The sequence below is a fragment of the Salminus brasiliensis genome, chromosome 11 (assembly GCF_030463535.1).
Source record: "Salminus brasiliensis chromosome 11, fSalBra1.hap2, whole genome shotgun sequence".
In the NCBI taxonomy this organism is placed as follows: Eukaryota; Metazoa; Chordata; class Actinopteri; order Characiformes; family Bryconidae; genus Salminus; species Salminus brasiliensis.
In genome coordinates, this window is record NC_132888.1 from 36177714 (window position 1) to 36195976 (window position 18263).

Genomic DNA, 18263 nt, shown 5'->3' on the forward strand with positions numbered 1-18263 from the left:
GTTAACAGGTATCCAAACGAAGTGGAAGAGTTAATGCCTACCAGAGTCAGTCATAGTACTGTAGAAAAGTGCAGTTTTAACCCACACTGGGTTTAATTTGTATGGATAAACTGTTTACATGGAGTTAAACGTGTGTGTAAACACTCTAAGATGGGGCTTTTTTATTCCAGAAGTGGAGGAGGAACCTCTGGCCCAAAGTGAGTAGGTTCCCATAATCACTTAGAGGACTAAATACTGTCTCTTACACTCAGACTAAAGAAAGTATTTGCTGAAAACTTTACTTTCATTGTAGATCAACTGCGCTCAGGGAAAAGCCTGCGGAACCTCCAGAACCCAGCTGTGTGTCTATGAAGAGTGATGGGTCAATAATAGAACTTCCTAAATTCAGCAATGGAGGAGCAGAACCCAGCTGTTTGTCTATGAAGAGTAACCTGTCTATGATAAAACCTCCCACATTCAGCAATGGAGGAGCAGAACCCAGCTGTTTGTCTATGAAGAGTAACCTGTCTATGATAAAACCGCCCACATTCAGCAATGGAGGAGCAGAACCCAGCTGTGTGTCTATGAAGAGTGATGGGTCAATAATAGAACTTCCTAAATTCAGCAATGGAGGAGCAGAACCCAGCTGTTTGTCTATGAAGAGTAACCTGTCTATGATAAAACCTCCCACATTCAGCAATGGAGGTGCAGAACCCAGCTGTTTGTCTATGAAGAGTAACCTGTCTATGATAAAACCGCCCACATTCAGCAATGGAGGAGCAGAACCCAGCTGTTTGTCTATGAAGACTAACCTGTCTATGATAAAACCTCCCACATTCAGCAATGCAGGAGCCATATCCAGCTGTTTGTCTATGAAGAGTAACCTGTCTATGATGAAACCTCCCACATTCAGCAATGCAGGAGCCGTATCCAGCTGTTTGTCTATGAAGAGTAACCTGTCTATGATGAAACCTCCCACATTCAGCAATGCAGGAGCCGTATTCAGCTGTTTGTCTATGAAGAGTAACCTGTCTATGATGAAACCTCCCACATTCAGCAATGCAGGAGCCGTATTCAGCTGTTTGTCTATGAAGAGTAACCTGTCTATGATGAAACCTCCCACATTCAGCAATGCAGGAGCCGTATTCAGCTGTTTGTCTATGAAGAGTAACATGTCTATGATAAAACCTCCCACATTCAGCAATGGAGGAGCACCGTCTGACCCAGAGTGAGTTACTGTCTTTCACTGAAACACTCATTTCACTGAGTAATGAAGTAGCAGAAGGTTAGCACTTGGTGACAGCGCCATCTAGAGCTCCGGGGGTGATAATGTGGCTTTGAAATTATTTGTTCCATTTTTATAATTGTAACGAGTAACGATGCAGCACATAAACAATTTAACAGAGTAAAAGTATTAAACTTATCCAAAAGATGTAATGAAGTAAAAGTGGTAGGAGAGGTAGGAGAAAAAAAGAATACTCCAGTAGCATTTTAGTACTTATGTACGGTAGTGAAGTAGTTCTACTCCGTTCTCAGCACAGCAGTGACAAGTGTTGATGGTATTGGGTGTGCAACAGTGGTAAGAGTGTATCACTCACAGTTGCAGTACTGTGGTTTTAACATTCGTTGGTTTCTACTAGGTTGAAAGTGGGTCCACCAGCCAACATCAAACATCAAGCTGAGACTGAGACTAGTCAGTGTATATTTCACCAACTGAAAATACAAACCGGATTCCAAAAAAGTTGGGACACTAAACAAATTGTGAATAAAAACTGAATGCAATGATGTGGAGATGGCAAATGTCAATATTTTATTCGTAATAGAACATAGATGACTCCTACATAGCCATGATGTTGTGATTGCTGCAGAATGTGGTCTGGCATTATCTTGTTGAAAAATGCAGGGTCTTCCCTGAAAGAGATGACGTCTAGATGGGAGCATATGTTGTTCTAGAACCTGAACATAGTTCTCTGCATTAATGGTGCCTTTCCAGACATGCAAGCTGCCCATGCCACAAGCACTCATGCAACCCCATACCATCAGTGATGCAGGCTTCGTCTGAGCTTGTGGAGCTTGCTTAGAAATGGCTTCCTCTTTGCACTGTAGAGTTTCAGCTGGCAACGGCGGATGGCACGGTGGATTGTGTTCACTGACAATGATATCTGGAAGTATTCCTGAGCCCATTCTGTTATTTCCTTGACAGTGGCATTCCTGTTTGAGGTGCAGTGACGTTTAAGGGCCCGGAGATCACGAGCACCCAGTAGAGTTTTACGGCCTTGACCCTTACGCACAGCGATTGTTCCAGATTCTCTGAAACTTTTGATGATGTTAAGCACGGTTGATGATGATAAAAGTCTTTGCTATTTTACGCTGAGTAACACCATTCTGGTACTGCTGCACTATCTTTCTGCGCAACAATGGTGGAATTGGTGATCCTCTTACCATCTTGGCCTCAGAGAGACACTGACACTCTGAGAAGCTCTTTTTATACCCAATCATGTTGTCAATTGACCTAATTAATGTTAATTGGTCTTCCAGTTGTTCGTTATATGCTCAATTTCCTTTTTCCAGCCACTTATTGCTACTTGTCCCAACTTTATTTATTGACGCCATGAAATTTTGAATCAACATATTTCTCCTTTAAAATGTTACATTTACTCAGATTAAACTTTTGATCTGTCATCTATGTTCTATTACGAATAAAATATTGACATTTGCCATCTCCACATCATTGCATTCAGTTTTTATTCACAATTTGTTTAGTGTCCCAACGTTTTTGGAATCCGGTTTGTAATTTCTAATTGTAAGTTCTAATGTAAGTTTACAATCAAAGCAGAGCCCATCGTTCCACTTCAATTACAGCTCTTGTGTATCCACCGACCAGTAGGACCAATAGTTTATATTGCGGAGCTACTTTAGAAAGAATTGGGATGCAGGAACTATCACCAAGATATCTATCTTTCTTTTTTTGTCAGTGGTGGTTCGTTCTGACGATGCTGAATGGGGAATTAAAACTATATATAACTATATCTATGAGTGTTTATGATTAAATCACAAATTCAGTGGTGATGCAAATGACACGCAATAAAAAGAAAGTTAATTTGCATTTCAAGTAAATGAAATGTTTCAAAAGTTTTGTGTTTCTGATGTTTGTGTTACTGTGTTTGAACCTAATCAGGCAGAGTTCCACAGAAGCAGCACCACACACATACACTCTTGTGGGGAGAACTGGACCCTTGCAGCAGGATCCTTACCAACTAGTGGACGATCTCCTAGACAGTGTCCTAAAGAGACACAAAAGCAGCATGAAGAAGAAGTACGAGAGCTTATTTGAGGGAATCAAAACAGAAGAGAATAAAACCCTCCTGAACAGGATTTACACACAGCTCTACATCATAGAGGGAGAGAGTGAAGGAGTGAATGAAGAACATGAGGTTCTACAGATGGAGAAAATACCCAGGAGACACAGAGAAGACACTCCAATCAACTGCTCAGACATCTTTAAACCTCTACTAGGTCATAAAGTTCCAGATCTCAGAAGTGTGCTGACTAAAGGCATTGCTGGAATTGGGAAAACTGTCTCTGTACAGAAGTTCATTCTGGACTGGGCCGAGGGAAAAGCCAATCAGGATGTAGATTTCATGTTTGTTCTTTCGTTCCGGGAGCTGAACTTAATTAAAGACCATCAGTACAGTCTTCATGGACTTCTGTGTGACCTCCATCCTGAGCTTAAAGACCTGGATCCAAAGATCTATGATGAGATAAAAACTGTGTTCATATTTGATGGTCTGGATGAAAGCAGAATTCCACTGAACTTTGAGGAGTGTGAGAAAGTATCTGACATCACCATGACATCATCAGTGGGTGTGTTGATGACAAACCTCATCAAAGGAGAGCTGCTTCCCTCTGCTCTAATCTGGATAACCTGCCGACCAGCAGCAGCCAATCAGATCCCTTCTAAACACATCAACCGTGTGACGGAAATACAGGGATTCAATGACCCACAGAAGGAGGAGTACTTCAGGAAGAGGATCAGTGACCAAGACCAAGCCCAGAAAATCATCTCCCACATTAAGACAGCGAGGAGCCTCCACATCATGTGCCACATTCCCGTCTTCTGCTGGATCTCAGCCACTGTGCTTCAGAGACTGATCAAACATCATCACTCAGAAATCCCTAAAACTCTGACTGAAATGTACTCCCACTTCCTGATCACTCAGACCAACATGAAGAACCAGAAGTATGAGGAGAGAGATGAGAGAGACCCACAGAACCTGCTGGAATCCAACAGACCCAAACTTCTGAAACTGGCTGAACTGGCTTTCAAACAGCTGATGAAGGGCAATGTAATGTTCTATGAAGAGGACCTGAGAGAGAGCAGCATTGATGTCACTGAGGCCTCAGTGTATTCTGGGGTTTTCAATGAGATCTTTAAGGAGGAATGTGTGCTTTACCAGAGGAAGGTCTACTGCTTTGTTCATCTGAGCTTTCAGGAGTTCCTGGCTGCTGTTTATGTGTTTCACTGCTACGAGAGCAAGAAGTTGGAGGAACTGCAGTGTTTAGAAACAGAGAACATGATATGGTCTGAAAATATTTCACTGGATGATCTGCTGAAGAGAGCTTTGAATAAAGCTGTAGAGAGTCAGAACGGACACCTGGATCTTTTCCTCCGTTTCCTGCTGGGCATCTCACTGGAGTCCAATCAGAGACTCCTACAGGGTCTACTGACAGACACACACACACACTCAGAGGAAACCACAGAGTACATCAAGAACTTGATTAAAGAAGACAACAGAACTCTTTATACAGAGAGATCCATCAATCTGTTCCTCTGTCTGTCTGAAATGAAAGACCAGTCTCTCTCGCGAGAAATTCAGAAGTATCTAAACTTAGAGAAATGCTCAGAAGAGGAGCTCTATCCTGGACAGTGTACAGCACTAGCCTGCATGCTTCTGACCTCAGAGGAGGTGCTGGAAGAGCTGGACCTGAAGAAATACAATACATCAGAGGAGGGTTATAGGAGACTAATCCCAGCTGTGACTGCCTGTAGAAGAGCTGTGTAAGTGCCAGATCTACATGAACACAACACCTAAATTTACATGGCCTATAAAAAGTGTTCACCCCTTAAATGTTTCCTCTTTTATTGCTTTTATTAGTGGAATCATGGACAATATCATTAGGCTTAAACTAGGTCAAACACTTTCCATATTCATAAATAAGGAATTAAAAATGCAGTCATTAATGATGGGTTTCTTTAAATTCGACCCTTACTCTCTAGTGAGACAGCCCAGGTGCTTGTTCAGTCTATTGTCACTTCGAGACCTCTGCGTACCATCAGGCCCCTGCAACTTATCCAGAATGCAGCGGCACGGGTCGTCTTCAACGTCTCTAAATTCAGCCATGTCACTCCACTGCTGCGTTCTCTTCACTGTCTTCCCGTAGGTGCCCGCATCAGATTCAAAATCTTGGCACTGGCCTACAAAGCCAAGAATGGACTTGATGGCAATGGTCAAAAGCCGATCCGCACCAAGAGCCGTTCGAGCTTCAAGTACGGCTTGGCTCGACCCGCCATCACTCAAAATCCACGGAAGACGAGCGTCCAGGCTTTTTTCTGTCCTGGCACCAAAGTGGTGGAATGAACTTCCACTGGGTGTCCGAACGGCCAAGTCGCTCGCTGTCTTCAAACCCAGACTGAAGACCCACCTCTTCCGAGAATACGCTCCTTATTGACTTGTGTTTAGTAGAGTCTAAACTTAGAGGTATCTTTGAATTTTTAGCCTATTTAAACTAGCTGAGGTTATTCTTGAGTAAATAGCAAGGCACTTTTGTAAGTTGCTCTTGATAAGTGCGTCTGCTAAATGCCTTAAATGTTAAATGTAAATGCAGAAAAGAATCTGATCAGGACAGAGTAGAAAGTTCAGACTTTCTAGCTGGGACAAGGGCTGATGTCCTTAAGACAGTTATTCATGAATCATACTAATAATTCAGGACAAACTGTACACTGGCTCAAAATGGTCTGGACTTGCACTGAGCTGCCTCAGCACTTAGTTGTATAGCACGTGGCGATCAGCAGGGCATAGCGAAACCAGAAACCTCCGTGTCCTCACTTACATCTCGCCTTTCTCGTTTTGGCACTCAAATTTATGTTCTGGGGCTGCTTTGCTGCATCTGGCACAGGGTGTCTTGAATCTGTGCAGGGTACAATGAAATCTCAAGACTATCAATGGATTCTAGAGAGAAATGTGCTGCCCAGTGTCAGAAAGCTTGCTCTCAGTCGCAGGTCATGGGTCTTGCAACAGGATAATGACCCAAAACACAGCTAAAAACACCCATAAATGGCTAAGAGGAAAACATTGGACTATTCTGAAGTGTCCTTCTATGAGCCCTGACCTAAATCCTATTGAGCATCTTTGGAAGGAGCTGAAACATGCCACCTGGAAAAGGCACCCTTCAAACCTGAGACAGCTGGAGCAGTTTGCTCATGAGAAGTGGGCCAAAATACAATGAGGTGCAGGAGTCTCACTGACAGTTACAGGAATCATTCAGGAATCGCAACAAAATATTAAGTTAAAGGTACCATCATTTTTGTCCATGCCTGATTCATGAGTTTACTTTTTAAAGTAATTCTGTTGAAGCATGGTTCAAAATCAATGTCAGATTTTCATTTGTTCTTTTTATTACTTTTGTCAGATTCAGGTTATTTCTGTGACCATTGTGGGTTTTTCTTTCATTAACCGAGGGGTACCAAAAATGAGCGTATTGCTATTCTGCTGGCATCGCAGTGGGCCGAGAAAATAATGGGTCTAGTGCACAAGCAGAATGTTTCAGTTCCTAAAATGTGCCGATCTCACCCCATACTCCAGCTCAAAAGGAGACAGTAGTGCACCTTAAGTTGGTCTGCCATCCATTTTAATTTTTATTGCCATAAGAAATTATAGTATGATATCTTAGTTGATATAGAATGATTTATTGATGATGGTACCAGTATAATGACACTGTACATTATGAACTTCAGTGAATTGAAGAACAACAGTAAAAAAAAAAAATATTCCTTTGACACTGGGTTGCAGATCTCCTATTTTATTTATTTATTTATTTATTTTAATTTCTACAGACTTTCTGACTGTCATCTGACCAAGAACTCATGTGAAGCTCTCTGCTCTGCTCTACAATCAGTAAACTCCCTGAAAGAGCTGGACCTCAGTAACAATGACCTGCAGGATTCAGGAATGGAGCTGCTCTCTGCTGGACTGAAAAGTTCACGATGCAGACTGGAGACACTCAGGTGAGGTTTCAGTGAATTTATTCCTGAGTGGTAATAATGTGAAGACCCATTGTAAACTCAACGAATTTGACTAATGTATCTAGTTTGTTTTAGAATTCTGTTTTATTTATAAGAATACATCAGTATAATAGACAGAAATACATAAATAAATTATGAATCTTAAAGTAAAAGTGTGTTAATGCCTGGGACCTGCTTGTTTGCAGTGGTGTTTCAGAGACCATTTAAAGCTGAGGAAAAAAAAGCATACATACTATTATGAAAAATGAGGACACCCCATTAAATATTTAGTAGTAAATATTAGTGCAGTGAAAGTGCGTCTATCATTTATTTTACAAAAATATGCCAATTCGTACTGAGGAAAAAGTTAGGACACCTAAAGCAAAGGATGTTGGTAGGTATGGAGATGAATCAACAAATAGGGTGTTGTTCAAAACGCAGAAGTAAGTGTGGTCTCATCTGTTTTTTTATTGGAAGGGATGGCTTACAACAGAACTTAAGAGTTTACATTCTTACCTTCTGATGATCAATTTAGATTGCCTAATTAAGGCTGCCCTCACAATCTACAGTTAAATCAAGCAGTAATAAACATAAAGCATGTTTACAGAATATAGAGACAATTTCAGTAACACTACAACAACAAGCAGGGTAATACTGAACAACAGCTAGTTAAGCAACCTACTCTTGAATATTAACAACAAAAGCCTCTGAATGTTACAGTGCTCGCAACTGGCTAAAGATTTACTCACCTGTCTCTAAATGATTCAGAGGGGAACACTTACTTTCTTCATGAACGCATACAAACTAAAGTAGCTAACAAGCTTGTCTCCCTTTTGCTCAGTCTCACACTTGGCCTCATATGTAGCTCACACACAGTTCCTGTAGAGGGTGCCAAAGAGCCTGTTCTGCCAGTAAAGGAAAACTCATTCCTTTGATACTAGGTTTGCAATCTTCTGCTTTACTATTTATTTTACTCTTTACTTGTATTATTTCTGCAGACTTGCTGGCAGTTCTCTCACTATGAGCTCCTGTGAAGCTCTCTGCTCTGCTCTACAGTCAATAAACTCCTCCCTGAAAGAGCTGGGCCTCATTAACAATGACCTGCAGGATTCAGGAGTGGAGCTGCTCTCTGCTGGACTGAAGAGTTCACACTGTAAACTGGAGACACTCAGGTGAGGTTTGTTTTTGTAAATTTATTCCTGAGTGGTAATAATGTGAGGACACAAGAGCTGGGAGTTATTTTAGTAATTAACTGTTCTACCAATCTACCAATTAATCAAGTAATCAGACAAGAAATATGTTTGCTTTACTAAAGAGCAATAGTATATATACATTAAATATGTACATCACAATAACAATCCAGGGAAATAAACCAGACAGGCAAACCACAGCAAACAAACCAATCCAAAGGGCAATACAAAAAAAAAGAACTGTTAACAGGGTCACACACTAGAAGCAATACAAAAAGGATTGCTCAGTACACAACAGCCAGGTTGGCAATACTTGTTTACATTTATTGCTAGTCCTAAGGTTATAAGTTACACATAAGATGTAAATTAAATTACTATGTTATAATGAAGTATTTTTGATACATTTTACTTCTATGCTCTACATTTCACAAAACAAATCTGTACTTTTTACACACTACATTTTCAAAACAGACGGCCTTCAGGACTCTCTTCAAAGGTGGTCAGTTTTACGTGCAAATTACTGGTGCCTGGTGTTTAACTTCAGCAGGGAGGGTGTATTCAGATGGTTAAGTCTTGCACACCAAGCATGATACCTTTGTTTAACAGCGATCAGTCGGACCACTCTGGTTCTACCAAATGGCAATAACTGTCCAAGTGATCAAATCTAACTTTGTACTTTTTTAAACAACTCCCCTTAATAATATCCGAACCACAACCTCAGAAATGATGTCCTGTGAGACAAATGTTGCTATACTGAACTCAAATTTACATCCAATGCTGTGAATCTGAAATTCTCTCTCATCATTACATGTTTTTCAATAAATGTTCTGTTCATTATAAACTGGCATCTCTTATGTAAGTGTATACACAGAGATTAGGTCCCTGGAAGACAGAACTGCCTTCTGAATTTAGACTAAATTTAACTCTTAATTTAACTTTAAGTTTTATTTAAAGTATAGTTAACCAGTTAAGTAAATTATACAATCCTGGGTGAAAATCCCAGGTGGTGCCCTATATTTATTCTGGTCATATAATTAATTGATCCAGCAGTAGTCCAGTAATGAATTAATAAAATAAATGACTCAACCATTTAGTAATTAACAGAAATCTTCTCAGCCATCCTGGCTCATATTTTAAAGAATATATTGTATGGTATGTAATTTGTATGGCTAAGCAAGGTACACCAGTGGAAGGAGAACTAGAGAAAGAGATAGATACACACATGTAAAACCTACATGTTTGCACATAACCCACCCACAAAAAAAAAGGAATTCTGATTGCCCATGTAAATTATTTGGGTATAAGGTATGACTCTGTTTGTGTGTAGCTCTTCATACCTGCATCTTAATGCACCTTAGAATAGTGAATAAAATGGTAGATAGTAGGTAGTATAAGACCTTTCAAATGTGTGTGTATTAGAACAGATTATGTACTCTTACTCTTACAAACAAGATATTAAAAAGTGGAGAACTGTCTGGGGGTACTTTACAGCATACATGATATTATAACACCAGTAAAAAAATTGTTCCTTTGTCCACTGAAGTAGTCCTTGTTATGCCCATATTTGGCACTCCAGATCTAAGCTGGATTTCCAATGGCAGAAATGGGGTTTCAAAAAATCACCTCTGTCTTGTTCTGTGGCAAATACATATGTCTAGGACCTTGTACGCTTTGTTCTCCTGTACATCACTGGATCTTCTGAATTACTGGGTCGTTAAAAAGTCAAAATATCAATAATGCTACATGTAAGCTAATGCTACTGCATACTGAATTGACCACATTAGACTGGCAGCCTCCTAAAACAACCTGCACGCTTTGCCAGTGTAGCCGAGTGGTATTAGCTAATGTAGTTTAAGAAGTAGTTGTTTACCATGGTAGTTTGTCAGTATAACAAGATTGATCAAACTGGCCAACCACATTGGTCACACAGATAACATCAAGCTTAAATAAAAACATGCTGTTCTGGTGATTAAAAAAGATAGCTTCTGTTTTGACAGAAAATGTTGAGCTACATACAGCCAGTTCTTAAAGGTTATTTGTTTAAGCAGGGAAAAATGGGCAAGCTCAATCAGCTTGATTACCAGCAGAGGCCGTTATGATGCAGTTATCTGTTCTTAATCTAATACTCTAATACTGAAACACCATAGAGCTTTCCCTCCTTAGCTTGCTTTAACAAGCCTTACAAGTTGACCTGCGCTCAGGCTACACTGCTCAACATGACCAGACTGAAAGTGGTTTTCAACTCTTTTAATACTTTGTGGTCGTCCCTGAAGAAGGAGGACAAACCACAAAGTGATTCGGCTGCATTAGTTAAGTAGCATTAGCTTGCATGTAACAATCTTAGTATTATGGCTTTTGCAACCCAAAGAAAATACAACTTAGACTCGGGTATACTACAAAATGTCGACTCAAATCTGTGGTTTTGCGATCCATGGATTGCAGTTTAATTCAGTTTAATTATTTTTGATATATTGTTTTAATATCATATGTTTTTTTTTCTGCAGACTTGCTGGCTGTTCCCTCACTAAGGACTCTTGTGGAGCTCTCTGCTCTGCTCTACAATCAGTAAACTCCTCCCTGAAAGAGCTGGACCTCAGTAACAATGACCTGCAGGATTCAGGAGTGGAGCTGCTCTCTGGTGGACTTAAGACTTTACACTGTAAACTGAAGACACTCAGGTGATTTTTTGGAATTGACTGGTAAAATGTTGAGAGGCAAAAATTTAAGACACTAGTGTAATAATTAATTTAGTGGGATTTTGGAACTCTGCTGTATTTCTCACCACAACGAACAAAGTTTTATAAAACACAGACTGGTAAATTAATGAACTAATTAACTGGTTAATTTATTGTATTTTCTAAAGTACCTAATGTACTTGACATCTTAATATATTGAGAGCCACTTCTTCAAGTATATTATTAGCTCTGTTGTAATTTTTCTTTTTTTACAGACTAGCTGTGTGTAATATTGGGGGAATGTCTTGTGGAGCTCTCTGCTCTGCTCTACAGTCAGCAAACTACTCCCTGAAGGAGCTGGATCTCAGTAACAATGACCTGCAGGATTCAGGAGTGGAGATGCTCTCTGCTGGACTGAAGAGTTCACACTGTAAACTGGAGAGTCTCAGGTAAGATTTCTTTGAATTGCTTTATAAATGACAAATATTAAGGTCTGATATTTAAAGAGATCGATTTTCCTTTAGCCTCATTATAAGAGCATTCAGAAATAATGAATGCTAATATTCTATCATATTCTATTTTAAACTAAACATATGCTAAATAGATACAGCTTTGAACAAAAGGCATCTGAGAACATAATGTGCAAAACTGTTTATCTAACCAGAATGAGGTTATTTGTAAAAAAAAATAAAATAAATGATGGTACCCCTAGTAATGTGACCAAAGGGACATGTTAAATCAAGGTGTGACCACTAATTAGCATCACAGCTGTCTACAATCTTGTAATCAGTCAGTGGGCCTATATATAGGGCTACAGGTAGTCACTATGCTGTTTGGTGACATGGTGTGTACCGCACTCAACATGGACCAGAGGAAGCAAAGGAAAGAGTTGTCTCAGGAGATTAGAAAAAAGATTATAGACAAGCATGTAAAGGTTATAAGACCATCTCTAAGCAGCTGTCTTGATGTTCCTGTGACTACAGTTGCACATATTATTTAAAAATTTGAGATCCATGGGACTGTAGCCAACCTCCCTAGACGTGGCCGCAGGAGGAAAATTGATGTCAAATCAAAGTGACAGATAATACAAATGGTAACAAAAGAGCCCAGAAAAACTTCTAAAGAGATTAAAGGTGAACTTCAAGCTCAAGCAACATCAGTGTCAGATTGCACCATCCATCGTTGTTTGAGCCAAAGTGGACTTCATGGGAGATGACCAAGGAGGACACCATTGTTGAAAACAAATCATAAAAAAGCCAGACAGAAATTTGCCAAACTACATTTTGACAAGCTCCAAAGCTTCTGGGAGAATGTCCTATGGACAGATGAGACAAAAATTGAACTTTTTGCCAAGGCACATCAACTCCATGTTCACAGATGGAAAAATAAGCATATCAAGAAAAGAACATTGTCCCTACTGAGAAACATGGAGGAGGTTCTGTTATGTTCTGGGACTGCTTTGCTGCATCTGGCACAGGGTGTCTTGAATCTGTGCAGGAACAATGAAATCTCAAGACTATGCTAGGGTTCCTAGAGAGAAATGTGCTGCCCAGTGTCAGAAAGCTTGGTCTCAGTCGCAGGTCATGGGTCTTGCAACAGGATACACACCCAAAAATGGCTAAGAGGAAAGCATATTCTGAAGTGGCCTTCTATGAGCCCTGACCTAAATCCTATTGAGCATCTTTGGAAGGGGCTGAAATATGCCGTTCGGAAAAGGCACCCTTCAAACTTGAGACAATTGGATCAGTTTGCTCATGAGGAGTGGGCCAAAATACCTGCTGAGAGGTACAGGAGTCTCATTGACAGTTACGGGAATTCCTGTAACTATATATATATATATATATATATATATATATATATATATATATATATATATTTTTTTTTTTTTTTTTTTTTTTTTTTTTTTTGAGCACTCCCCTGAAGTAAGGCCAGTATTCTTAGCTCCCATCTAACATTTTGTTTATTCAGCAAATCCATATAGTGTCTGAATTCAGCACGCAAACCTGTGTTCTAATGTTATACATACAGGTAGACACTCTCACTGACCAGTGACTTTATGTTTATTTGGGTTTATTCAAATGTTGTGGAGAGTTTTACAGGTAGACACAGCCACTGACCACTGACTTTGTTTATTTGGGTTTATTATAAAAAAATATCTGTAGAGCATTATGTAAATTATGCATTTTATGAATTACAGATATTTAATTTAATGTTTAACTATTTTAATTGTTTTGTTTAATTGTTGTTTTGTTTGAGTGCTGATGGATATCTCTCAAATTTGGAGTTTGTTTTTGTTTTGCAGCTGGATTTGGTTCTGTGTAAATTCTACCTGTTCTTTGTTCCATCCTTTCTGCAGATTATCTGGGTGTATGGTTACAGAACAAGGCTGTTCTGTTCTGGCTTCTGCTCTGAAATCAAACCCCTCCTGCTTGAGAGAACTGGATCTGACCTATAATCACCCAGGAGAGTCTGGAATTAAGCTGCTCTATGATCTACTGGATGATTCACAGTGTAAACTGGAGAAACTAGAGTGAGTTGTGGTTCTACTGGGCTAAATTCACTGTGTGATATTAAAAGCAAATAGCATTGCTATAACATGTTCATTCATGTCAGTAACATAAAATAGCATCACCAGTGTGTAGTAGTTTTTGTCACTGGGATATAGTAAACTGTTATCCAAGTATCCAGTATCCAAATATATATTGTATAGAAACCATCTATTTCCACTTAATAGAGCGAGTTTGCAAAAGTGGGACAAAATAAACATGACCACAGATATTTAATTTTTGGTTCTGAGTGGCATAACTGTCTAAGCATTGAGAGACCCTTAGTAGAGTTCCTTATAGATGCAGTGACACATTTGGCCTCTTGGGGAGGGCCAAGGTGCAAGAAATCTCACATGATGTGGAGAAACCTAGCTGAACAGATGAATTTTACACAACTAAAGTGGGGAGGAGATTGTTGGGAAAACATATTTTTTTCACGAATCACCCGATCAAGGGTCAGTCTATAAGAAAAGTGAGAGTGGGCTTTCTTTTCAGACCTGCTGCCTGACTAAACACTGCATGTTTACAGAGCTGGGAAACCTTAATAATGTATATGTTAAATATACCAAAACAACAAAAACAACAAACAAATGAGTTTGAGTTAGGGGTTGTCCACAATCGCCCCTTCGTCTTTGTCTGATTTCTGAAGGTCAGCTCTTTTCATGTGTATGTTCTCTAATCCTCCCTGTGTTGAGGAGAACCTGAGGAAATGTGGGCTGTGTTTCCTCCACTCAGCTGGACTTAAATAAATAAACAGAAATGAGAACGTTCCTCACCAATGTTCTGCTCAGAAGTCTGGGGTGCCAATAATTGTAATACTGTATATTATAGATACAGTTAATGAATTATAAATTAATAAGGGTTTAGTTTCTTAAACCAGTTTCAGTCTCATTAACCACAAACACACTTTATCACCTTTTACCATCTTAACCAAAAGTGTGTGTGTGTGTGTGTGTGTGTGTGTGTGTGTATAGGGTGGATTATGGAGGGGAGAACAGGATGAAACCAGGACTAAAGAAATGTAAGATAGTCACTCATTCTCTCTCTCTCTCTCGCTCTCTCTCTCACTCTTTCCCGGTCTTACACACTCACACACAAACAAAACTCTCACAGAGGTGCAATCTTTCTTTCTGTGTTTGCAGATGCCTGTAAACTTACACTGGATCCAAGCACAGCACACACCCATCTCTCTCTGCCTGAGGGGAACAGAAAGGTGGAGAATAAGGAAGTAAATCAGCCGTATCCGGATCCTCCAGACAGATTTGAACACTGGGAGCAGGTCCTGAGTGTGAAGAGTCTGATTGGACGATGCTACTGGGAGGCTGAGTGGAGAGGGAAGTGTTGGGCTGTTGTAGCCATGTCTTACAGAAGAATCGGTAGGAAAGAAGACAGTACTGACATTCGATTTGGATTCAATAATCAGTCCTGGAGTATAAAGGTCTTTGATAACAGCTACACCGTCTATCACAATAAACATAGGGTCTGTGAATTTCCCTACCCACACCAGTCTGCCAGAGTAGGAGTGTATCTGGACTGGCCAGCTGGCACTTTGTCCTTCTACAGCATCTCACCTTACAAACACACACTGACCCACATACACACACACTACACCACATTCACTGAGCCGCTCTACGCAGGGTTTAGAGGTTGTTCTGATTCCTCAATGCGTGTGTGTCTGTGTGTGAGATAGCCTCTATAGAGGTTATGGATTATTGACTGTGTGTGTGTGTTTTGAAATGTCTACTGAAGTGTGTGTTTTTTACTATATAGAGAATATGAGTGTGTGGATGGTGAGTGATGGTAGTTGAAGTTGGTGTGTGTGGATAAGATTAGACGTTAAAATGAAGTAAAGAACCTCTCAGGACAGTCTGTCATTCTGACTCTGCTTCTGCCACAATGAACATGTCACAGTCTTGCTCTCAGTTCAAAAGTTTTTACCCTAAACTTAGCGGGCAGAGGGCAGAATCCAGTGACTCTTCAGCATCTTTACTTGTTTTTTTTTTTAACCCTTACAAGCCAAGAGTTATTATTATTTGTTTTTTTTATGGAAATATTACATTATTTAGTAATGTAATGAGCTCAATCCTGCTCAATGCTGTTTCTTTTTTTTTTTTTGTTTAATAAAATCAGATAAAAAACATGAAAGAACTCCAAAATATTAAATTAATACATTCTTTAGGGTCAGTCAGAAGCCCTAAGAAGCATCCTAACACCACCAAAGCCATCCCCCTCCATGTGGCACCCATGATCACTCCTCGTCATTTGACTCAGTCACTACATCCACGCCTACCTCAGAAGTGTCCACTTCTAAAACGAATGGAATCTTCCGGTCGGCCAACTGGAGAACCGAGGCTGTGGTTAACAAGTGTCTATGGGTGTCTAATGCCACTTGGGCATCTGTGGACCAGATGAACAATAGGGCAGCCACAGAGCTTCTTCATGAAGCGTTGGATCAAAAAGTGCTTCTCCAGGAGCAACTGGAGAACCAGCGGGACGTAGCCAATGTGTTCATCTATGGACCAACTGTAGATGATGATGTAATTCAGATTGAACACATAACTGTTGAAGGCCTCTTGGAGGGCCTGGTTGATGTAGTGCTGGAAGATGGCGGGCGCGTTCATCAACCCAAATGGCATGACAAGGTATTCGTCATGCCCAAATGGGGTAATGAATACCATCTTTCACTCATTACCTTCTTTGACCCAGACCAAGTTGTAGACACTGCAAAGATTCAGCTAGGTGAAGATGGAGGCCTGCTGCAGTGCCTCAAAGGCTGAGGTCATGAGAGGTAATGGGTAATGGTTCTAAACCATTATCTTGCCCAACCATTATCTCCCTATCCTTCTTCTCCACAAAGAAGAAGCCGGGGAAGTAGATGGTCAGATAAACCACACGCCCAGGACTTCCTGGTCATAGTCCTCCATTGCGTGAGATTCTTACAGACAGAGAAAATAACCTACCCCTGGGGGGCTAGTGCCAAGTAGGAGAGGTCTTAGTGTCCATGGGGGGCAGCAATTGGGCCTGCCGTTTACTGAACACCTCCCGAAGATCCCAGTACTCTTCAGGTACCCAAAAGGAGTCGAAACCTTGGGCAGGGGTGGGAGGAGTCACATAGCTGGACCTCAGTTACAATGACCTGTAACTGGAGTGGAGCTTTCTGTGCTGGACTGAAGCGTAAATTAGATCATAAATGACAAGGTCTGATATTTACAGAGATCAGTATTCCTTCAACTTTCTTAGGAGGTGTAGGAACTATAGACATCTTTTTTGGAAGTATTTAATTGTTTAGCGAATATTTATATACTTGTACTTAGAGCTGCTTTACAAAAATATTGCTCAATTCAAAGCATTCACATTTTTGTATCAAAGCTGCAAACTCAAATTGTAAGCTTTTAATATGATCTGCTTTATTAATCAGACAGCACTTTTTAAATAATGAATGCTCATATATGTGTATTATACTACATATTTATACAATCTTGTGCAAAAATCATCTGAAACAAATGATCTGCATAGCTGTATATCTAATCAGAAATAATTGATTTCTTTGCAATTTGAAAATATTGAAAATATTAACATGAAACCATTTTAAATTCATTAGCTCTCCCAGTCCACCAGGTACTGGAGACCACCCCACACCCAGCAGCAGTCAAGGAGGAGGTGGACTGTGTGTGCCAGGGAGCCGTCGATAAGACGAGGTGCAGGAGACCAGGCCAGAGGAGTCTCTGCATGACAAAGGAAATGCTTGAGGCGGGAGACATGGATCATTTGGTAGATTTGCATATAGGGAGGGTAGACAACCAGGTTGATGCGCCTTACTACCTTACATGGCCACATGAACCATGCCGCCAACTTTTTGGACCCCATCCAGCTGTTCAACGGGGTCTTCCAGGTAAGTGCAGTAAGGGGAGCTGCCATGGAACTGAAGTTCCGCACAAAGCGCCGGAAGGTGTTAGAAAACCCCTGGAGTTGTTGGACCAGGCAGAGGGAAGTGGGGCAGGTGCAGTCCACCACAGACTTTATCTTGGGTGGGTCCATATATAGCCGACCCTTGGTCACCACAAAACCCGGAAACAACTTTTCCAGTTTGAAATACAAGCAGTTTTCCAATAACAGTTGGAGGTCCTGACTGACATGCCTGATGTGTTTTGTAAGGGACTGGCTGTAAATAAGGATGTTGTTGAGGTAGACATATACATAGTGACCCAGGGCCTCCCTAATTACTTTATTTATGAAGTCCTAGAAGACAGTTGGGGTGTTCATGAGCCCAAAAGGCATTACCCAAGACTCATAATGCCAAGTGGGGTGATAAACGCTGGCTTTTATTTTTCCCCCTGCTTAATGCATATCAGGTTGTAGGCACTGCACAAGTCCAGTAGATAGAGTGGCTTGCTGCAGTGCCTCAAATGCTGTAGACATAAGTGGCAGGGGGTGGCAGTTCTTGATGGTAATAGAGTTTAGGTCCACAGAGTTTAGTAACCCACACAGGGGCGAAGGTCATCATCCTTCTTGCTCACAAATAAGCTCGTCCCTACAGCTAAAGATGTTGGGTCCAGTTCTAATACCCCTGATAAGTATCCATGGCTGCTGG

The 18263-nt window shown here is 40.5% G+C and overlaps 1 protein-coding gene across 2 annotated transcripts; it reads left to right on the forward strand.

The window, feature by feature from the left end:
* Positions 1-38: 38 nt before the first annotated feature.
* On the forward strand, positions 39-15762 carry LOC140565033 (NLR family CARD domain-containing protein 3-like). Of its 2 annotated transcripts, XM_072690782.1 has the most exons (10): positions 39-197; positions 293-1207; positions 3158-5038; positions 7094-7264; positions 8260-8433; positions 10956-11129; positions 11402-11575; positions 13483-13656; positions 14647-14693; positions 14815-15762. In XM_072690782.1, the coding sequence occupies exons 1-10, from the start codon at positions 151-153 to the stop codon at positions 15360-15362; spliced, it is 4305 nt and encodes a 1434-aa protein (XP_072546883.1). In that variant the 5' UTR covers positions 39-150; the 3' UTR covers positions 15363-15762. The 2 variants fall into 2 exon arrangements, with proteins under 2 accessions (XP_072546883.1, XP_072546884.1); XM_072690783.1 differs by lacking the exons at positions 39-197; positions 293-1207; positions 7094-7264; positions 8260-8433 and having other exon boundaries at positions 3126-5038.
* Positions 15763-18263: the final 2501 nt, after the last annotated feature.